The 7518-nt window shown below is 63.8% G+C and overlaps 2 protein-coding genes across 4 annotated transcripts in view; one reads left to right on the top strand and one right to left on the bottom strand.

Moving 5' to 3' along the window:
* The first annotated feature begins 552 nt into the window (after positions 1-552).
* SRPX2 (sushi repeat containing protein, X-linked 2) lies at positions 553-6186 on the top strand. 3 transcript variants are annotated; one of them, XM_017742304.1, is made up of 11 exons: positions 553-1029; positions 1145-1274; positions 2981-3064; positions 3151-3342; positions 3469-3645; positions 3969-4095; positions 4197-4318; positions 4432-4611; positions 4741-4874; positions 4949-5070; positions 5391-6186. In XM_017742304.1, exons 2-11 carry the CDS (start codon positions 1205-1207, stop codon positions 5569-5571), a joined length of 1389 nt encoding a protein of 462 aa, XP_017597793.1. In that variant the 5' UTR covers positions 553-1029; positions 1145-1204; the 3' UTR covers positions 5572-6186. The 3 variants fall into 3 exon arrangements, with proteins under 3 accessions (XP_017597793.1, XP_008640329.1, XP_017597791.1); XM_008642107.2 differs by having other exon boundaries at positions 553-1274; XM_017742302.1 differs by lacking the exons at positions 553-1029; positions 1145-1274 and adding an exon at positions 1285-2612.
* Positions 6187-6526: 340 nt separating this feature from the next.
* Positions 6527-7518, bottom strand: part of SYTL4 (synaptotagmin like 4) — a 6443-nt gene continuing 5451 nt past the window's right edge. The window contains exons 14-16 of the mRNA XM_008641494.2: positions 7349-7448; positions 6901-7109; positions 6527-6793 (exon numbers count right to left, since the gene is read on the bottom strand). Coding sequence (XP_008639716.1) covers positions 6651-6793; positions 6901-7109; positions 7349-7448 — 452 coding nt within the window. The 3' untranslated portion in view covers positions 6527-6650. The remainder of the gene's footprint in view (positions 6794-6900; positions 7110-7348; positions 7449-7518) is intronic.

Genomic DNA, 7518 nt, shown 5'->3' with positions numbered 1-7518 from the left:
CCCCCCCGCTGCCCCCTCCCGCCTGCCCCGTGCTACCCTGTGCCACCCCTTGCCCGACCCATGCCATCATTCCCTGCCTCCCCGGTGCCACCCCCCGCCTGTCCCGTGCCACCTCCTGCCCGGTGCCAGCCAGTCCCTGCTCTGCTGATGCAGCCCTAGCGTGCCCCACCCCCTGTCCAGGTGTCCAGCGGGACAGCCACCCCGCGCCCCAGCACATGGCATTACCACCATGCTAACGAGCGCCGGGCTTCCTGCCCTCCGCGGGGCGAGCCCTCCCGGGGATGTGCCCGGGCTGCGGGGGCTGTGGGCTCCCCACAATCGGCAGCAGCAGCCCCACACGGGGCCTCCCGCCTGCCCTGCCCTGCCCAGGACAGCGAGTTATTAATTAGCGCGCTCACCAGCCTGGCCGCTACATAATTAGCCCATTGAGACAGCAGCACATCCTCCTCTGCACACCCCACGCGAGCGCTCCTACCTGTCCGTGCCAGGCTCATGGCCCGCTTTTCCTTGCCCACGCGGTCCCGTGCCCCCGAGCCCAAATCCCGGGTGGCTCCAGCTCCTGCCGTGCCTCCCGCCCGACCCGGGGGGCAGCGGGTCCTGACAAAGGCACTGCGGTGCCTCTGCCTCGCGGGGGCTGAACTTCAGCCGGGAAACAGACCCCAGCTGCAAGCGCTTGCCCCGGGAGCGGTTCCGGAGCCTTCCCGTCTGCAGCGGGGTCTCTCCCTCCCTCCTGGCGAGAGGTGGGAAAGGGGACCTGGCTCCTGCGGTTTTGTGCTCGTCTCTGCAGGCCCCCGTTCCCGGAGCCCGTCAGGGCTGGCACAGGCTCGGTTTGGCTCTCTCCTGTGTCTAAACAGGCTTCTGGCTCTTCTGCTTGCAGAAGAAAACCTCTTACAACCTTTTAAAGCCCCGGAGAAGCAGGAGGCGCGTTGGAAAACGGGCGATCCTGGGATTTATTATTTTTTACAATCTCATCATTTTGGGCCTGACTCACGGCTTTTGAATGTTTGGGATGGGCAGCTAAGGGGGAAAGTAAGTTTGCTCAGCACAAGCAGAGCAGCCAGGCAGGAGGGACAGACATCTGTGCAGTGACAAGGCGACAGAGGGGGCCGTCATCCTGCCTCCAGCTCGTCTCCATCCTCGCCAGGGCTCACGGCCGCTCCCGGACTCCGCACGACAGGCAGGCTGCCCACCCCGGCTCCCCAGGATGGCGCAGGAGGCAGCCCCCATCCTGCTGGTTGTCCTTGCCAGGCTGGTGTCATCCACGTGGCATGAAGGTGAGTGCCGGGCTGTGCGGGCACAGCGGGGCTCCTGGGGTGGCAGCCTGTGCGGCTCTGCTCCTGCTGAGGGCTCGTGCTGGGAAGGGATGGAGGGTGCCTGGGTACAGCGGTGCCAGGAGAGCATCAGTGACGGAGGGCATGGGGTGCTGTGCGGGCGAGCTGTGGGTGCAGGGAGGAATGGAGGGGATGCTGGGATACTCATCCAGGGAGGAGTAGAAAACCAGCCTCTCTTCCTCACACCCCCGCCTGCGGGAGCGCAGTTTCCCGCTGATTCTCTGCTCCCACGGGGGCCATCGGCCGGCAGATGTTTGCTGGATGGAGCACACAGTCCCAACCCAGCCACGGCTGGACCACCACGTCACAAGCCTTGTTTGAGGTGGTTTCCACCTTCCCTGGCCATGCTGCCAGCACGCCTGGCTGGGGATGCTCCTGCCCGGGGCAGCCGGGGCTGAGCTGGCCCCAGGTGAGAAGGAAAAGGCAGCGCTTGCAGTAGAAGGAAACATCACCATTAAATGGCGCATCTACCTGCGGGGACACAGTGCACTCCGTCCCCAGGACCCCGGCGGGAGTCTTGGCAGCCCCCCCGGAAAACACCTTTGCTCAGCCGGTCACGGACGCATCCCCACTGCCGCCCCCATGGGTACCATCCCTGTTCCTCTGCTCCCCGAGGCATCCATGGCAGCGTGTGAAAACAGCAGCAGGACAAACGCTTTGTGAAAACGAGTGGGAAGCTCCATAGTAAAGTTCATGTTGGAAAGATTCGTAATGGAGTTTCCTACCCGTGACGGCGGGGCTTCTGCTCGGGTTGGCCCTGGTGGATATCCCCTTCCCAAAACCCAGAGCAGAGACAAGGGGAGATTGGGTGCAGCCATGGCGGGCCTGCCGCTGTGCCTGGGGTCCCTTCCCGGGCCGAGCATCCCCGCCACGGCGGAGGGGAGCGCGGTGGGCTGGGCTGGCGGCGAGGAGGGGGCAGCGCTGGCGGGGGCCAGCGGAAACGCGGCGGAAACGTGAGCTCAGTGCTGGGGAATGCCGCGGCCGGCCGAGGCGCCGAGGGGCCGCGGGCAAGGACGTCAGCCCTCTCCCCCTGCACGGGTCCCTCCCCGCCGGCGAGTACCTTGCCCATGAAGGCACGGTGCGCGCCCGGGGGCGGCCCGCAAGGATGGCGCAGGGCTGTCCTCGCCCCGTCCGTGGGGCCCCTCTGCGCAGCACGGGTGGCGTGGGGCCAGCGTCTCCGGCCAAGCCCCTTCAGCAGCTTCATCCTTCCCTGGAGCACGGGCAAGAGGCTGCATCCCCACCAGCCCCGGCCGGGCAGCGTGCTCACCATCCCTTGCCTTGGTGAGAGGATGGGCAGGAAAGGGCAGCTTTCTTCCTTCCCTTGGGATGCCCCGTGGCAGTGATGGTGCCATGGGAGCGGGTGGAAGGACTTCCCTGCAGCACGAAGCTGGGGGTCGGTGCCAGCCCACTCCGCGCCAGCACCCGTTTCCTGCCACAACCACGGCTGCTCCTGCCGCTGTTTAGTCTGCGGCTGGTGCCAGGGCACACCATGTCGCTCGGGACTGGGCTCGCGGTCTGCCCGGCTTAACCCTTGACAGCAGTCCCAAGGACAGGGTCTGCCCAGGGCTGGGGTTGCTTGTCGGGAGTTGCGGGACGTTTTGCAGCCACGAGCTACCCCGCAGCCTGCTCGTCTCTTCCCTCCTCCCCAGGGTCTGGCTACTACCTGGAGAGTCACACCAACGAGGTGTACGCAGAAGAACCCCCCCCTGAGCCTGCCCTGGACTACCGTAGAGGTAACAGCACCCAACCCATCCTTTGGGTCCTCATGGGGAAACCGAGGCACGGCAGGTTCCTCTGTCACCTCCCTGCTCTCCCGCAGTGCCCCAGTGGTGCGCCACGCTCAACATCCACCGCGGAGAGGCCACTTGTTACTCGCCCCGGGGCAGCTCCTACCGCAGCAGCCTGGGGACACGCTGCGAGCTGAGCTGCACCCGCGGGTACCGGCTGGTGGGTCCCAGTGCTGTCCAGTGCCTGCCCAGCCGCCACTGGTCCGGGATGGCGTACTGCCGACGTGAGTGTCCCCGGCCCTTGCCTTGCCAGCATCCCCACAGGCACCCACCGCGGCCAGTCCGGGGTGCTCTGCCCACTCGCATGGCCGGCAGCCGCTTCCCTCCCCTCTTTGCTCTCTCTATCCCAGAAATCCGGTGCCACGTGCTGCCAGCGGTGCTGCGGGGCTCCTACGTGTGCTCAGCAGGCGTGCAGATGGATTCCCGCTGTGACTACACTTGCCTGCCCGGCTACCAGCTGGAGGGTGACCGGAGTCGCGTCTGCATGGAGGATGGGCACTGGAGCGGGAGCGAGCCAATCTGTGTAGGTAAATTCTCACCCCACGCTGCTGGGGCACGCAGGGGCTGATTGCTCATTCCTGGGGTGTCTGCAGGTGTCACCTCACATCCAACCCGGACATTCCCTGCACCTTCCTCCCTTGGGACCCCTGTCCCTGCTGCTCCCCGCAGTGCCATTAGCCCTGAAGCACTGGCACCAGCCTGGGACTGGGGCACACAGCGCTGGCTTTACAGCAGGTCCAAATGGCTCCGAGGTCCCTGGGGTGGTTCAACACCGGGGCTGGTGCCTCGTTCTCATAGCTCAGCTAAGATATCCACAGGTTCCATGAGTCCCTCTCCTCCCTCTGGGCAGATATGGAGCCTCCCAAGATCCGCTGTCCAGACTCCCGGCAGCGCATCGCAGAGCCAGGCAAGCTGACTGCCACTGTCTACTGGGACCCTCCCCGCGTGAGGGACTCTGCTGACGGAGTCATCAAGAGGTGAGGGCAGAGGTGCTGCAGGCCCTGCCAGCGAGGGCTGGAGGCCGTGCCGGGTGCCCCTGCCCGGGGTGCTGATGGGGAAACCCGTCTGTTGGGCGCAGGGTGATGCTGCGGGGCCCGGAGCCCGGCTCCGAATTCCCTGAAGGAGAGCATGTGATCCGCTACACCGCCCACGACCAGGCTTACAACCGAGCCAGCTGCAAGTTCAGCATCCGTGTCCAAGGTGAGAGGGCTCCCGTGGGGCCGCTTGCTGCTCCCCCCAGCTCCAGGCTCCACACCCACTGCTGGGGCTGCGCTCCATCAGCCCCAGCCCTCAGCCAGCTTCCCTCCGTGCAGTGAGGCGCTGCCCTGCCCTGAAGCCTCCGCAGAACGGATACATCTCCTGCACCTCCGACGGCAACAACTACGGTGCCACCTGCGAGTATCTGTGCGACGGGGGCTACGAGCGCCAGGGCACCTCCCTGCGGGTCTGCCAGTCCACCCAGCAGTGGACGGGCTCCCAGCCCCTTTGTGCACGTAAGTGGTGCGGGCAGGGCAGGAGCTGCCCTTGCCGATGCCCTGCGCTTCGGGGGATGCTGCCTGATGGGTCAAAGGGGTGATGGGGGCCACGATGGCAACTCCCCCCGCACTTGTCTCTTACCCCAGCCATGCAGATCAACACGGATGTGAACTCAGCCGCCAGCCTGCTGGATCAGTTCCATGAGAAACGCCGCCTCTTTGTCATCTCAGCCCCCGACCCCTCAAACCGCTACTACAAGATGCAGATCTCCATGCTGCAGGTGAGGAGACCTTCCTGCTGCCTGCCTCCCCACCTCCACATCCAGCAGCCCCTCACTGTCCCCCTCCCACACAGCAAGCTGCCTGCGGGCTGGACCTGCGCCACGTCACCACCGTCGAGCTGGTGGGGCAGCCCCCACACGAGGTGGGACGCATCCGGGAGCACCGCCTGTCCCTCGGCATCATCGAGGAGCTCAGGTAGGGAGACAGGGGGCTGTCCTGCAGAGCCAGGTGCCTGTTTGAGGGGAGAGGGAATGCCTCTAGGAATGGCAAAGCATGAGGTTGCACTTGGGTTCATGAACAGCCCCTTTCTGCTGCACCAAAGGGGCTCGTGCAATGGGGGGACCCCCCTGCAAGTCTGAATGCAGTATCACCAGAGCTTCCCAGAGCTCACAGCCCCGAGGAAGAGATGGGAGCCCCCACTCCTGGGGGATCTGAGCATGGTTGCAAGAGGTGGGCAGGCTCAGCCCTCAGTGCATGCCCCCAGCCCTGAGCAGCGACCCCCCTTGCACCTGCAGGCGCTTCCTGCACCTCACGCGCTCCCACTTCAACGCGGTGCTGCTGGACAAGGCGGGCACCGACCGCGAGCGCTACATCTCCCCGGTGAGCCCCGACGAGCTCTTCGTGTTCATCGACACGTACCTGCTGAGCGAGCGCGAGGCGGCCCGGCGGGCACAGAGCGGGGATCCCTGCGAGTGAGCCAGCGCCGGGGAGAGCCCCCGCCACTGCCCTCAGGGGAGGGACACCTTCCTTTCTGCTTTTCTAGTCGCCCGCTGTAGAGGAGGAGCAGGGTGCCAAGGACCCCGGGGAAGGGGAGCCCCTCTCTGGCTGTTCTGGCACAGAGAGGCGAGCAGGGACTGTGTGCCAGCAGCGTCCCACTGCCCAGCAGCCCGGAGCTGTTTCCAGCTGGGGGATGGTTCAGCCCAACCAGGACCATGGCAGGAGATGCTGGAGTGCCCCTGCTCAAATCCCAGGGCAGGGAGGAGACAGGGAGCCAGAGGGGCACGGGCAGGGCAGGGAGGGCAGGCCGGCCAGCAGTGTGACAGCCTCTAACACAGCAGCTTCAGCCTCCCCACAGCTCACCCTGTGCACAACCTGGACCTGATGCCTCCCACTCCAAAAGCCCTTATTAAAAGCAAATGGCCCCGTGCTCAGCAGAGCCCACAGCAGCCAGCCAGCGTGCAATCCACCCCAAAGGGTTTGGCATCTCCCCTGCCACTCACTCCCTCTCCCACCACCTACAGGGAACCCTTTCTGGGAACTGCTTTGGCAGTAGAATATTAACTAGAAATAAATAAATTTGTATAAAAGTCAGTGCTGGCACATATGTCACTGAGAGGCCTGGAAAACAAATGTTTTCCAGGACTCCCCAGGCTGACCCCACACAGTTCCACCCATCCCGTGCTGCAGCTGGGGCTGGACTGTGTATGGGGAAGAGGGTGGAGAGGACAAGGAGAGAGCAGACTGTGGAATGGGGTGGTAGGAAAAAGAATGGGAAGAAATAAGAACACAATGACATTTCAAAGCATTTTGCCTGGGGGAGAAGAAGGGAGGGTCCACAAGGACTCCAGTTCAGCCTGAAATCTGGTACAAGGCTTATGACAAGAGAAAAACCCTTTAAACGAAGCTAGGCCAAGAAGACTTTCTGCCCAAGCCTGTTTAGAGAAGGTCATGTTTATTAAAGTGTAAGAAAAAAAACCCAACCCGCAGTTGGCAGCCCTGCCAGGCTGTGCAGCAAGCACGGCTCCCGACAGCAGTGCCAGTCCTGGTGCCACAGCCTACGGCCTCAGCTTGGCCATGGTGGAGCGGAGCTGGAGTGTCCCCTCTGCCCAGGAGCCCGGATACTGGCACATCTTCTGCCACAGGTTCAGCTCCTCGCCCGTGGAGTCCATCCAGTCCACAGCCTGCCCGTTGCTCATGCCTGGGAAAAAGATGGAGAAAGTCCCTGCCGGAGCAGCCTCCTGCCCACAGCACAGCAGCCCCAGCAAGGCTGCTGGTGCCCAGTTTGGTGGGCCCCAGGCTCCTCACCATTGCCCACCCCCAGCCGGACACCCCCAAGGAAGTCGTTGCTGGACAGCGGCTCCCGGTCCCAGACCGTCAGCTCCAGGCAGATGTGCTGCAGGTCCTCAGGGTTGATACCATTGTACACAAAGGTGTGGTTGTAATGAGGGTTCAGGGTCTTCTTCACCACAGGCGTCTTCCTCTTGGAGGCTTTGTTTTTGTGTGGCAGGAGGTAGCTGGGGGAAGCAGCCCCTTGGGTTAGCACAGGGGCAGCTGCCTCCTGCTCTGCAGGCTGGGGCACCCCAGTACCCCAGGACACGGCCTGGAGCCCCCTTCCTGCCTGTCCCAGCACAGCTCAGGAGCAAGGACCATGACACCCTGCAAGGGGCCCTCCTCCAGGCTCCCCGGCAGCTTTGGGAATACAGCCATGGAGAGCAGTGCCCTCATCGCTCCCCCACCCAGGACCCTCACTCACCCCTTGACAAAACTGTCTGAGGTCCCCCCAGACTTGGCAGCTGTGAGGTTTTTGGCTTCTTTGATCCAGACCTGGAGTTCACCGCCGTCCCCCGTTTTACCTAGGAAAAACCCGACACAGTAGAAATTAATCAAATTTAATTTCCACCACTGTAAACTTCTGGAAAGGTC

This window comes from Corvus brachyrhynchos, unplaced genomic scaffold, assembly GCF_000691975.1.
Source record: "Corvus brachyrhynchos isolate BGI_N302 unplaced genomic scaffold, ASM69197v1 scaffold220, whole genome shotgun sequence".
Taxonomy (NCBI): Eukaryota; Metazoa; Chordata; class Aves; order Passeriformes; family Corvidae; genus Corvus; species Corvus brachyrhynchos.
The sequence above is the reverse complement of the archived record's forward strand: the minus strand, read 5'-3'. Positions and strand labels throughout refer to the sequence as shown.

Coding starts and splice junctions, on each gene's coding strand:
- SRPX2 (XM_017742302.1), top strand. CDS start 2,399: ATGAAGGCACGGTGCGCGCCCGGGGGCGGCCCGCAAGGATGGCGCAGG. Junction 3,065..3,150: donor TGCCCTGGACTACCGTAGAG/GTAACAGCACCC, acceptor GCTCTCCCGCAG/TGCCCCAGTGGTGCGCCACG. Junction 4,096..4,196: donor GCTGACGGAGTCATCAAGAG/GTGAGGGCAGAG, acceptor TGTTGGGCGCAG/GGTGATGCTGCGGGGCCCGG.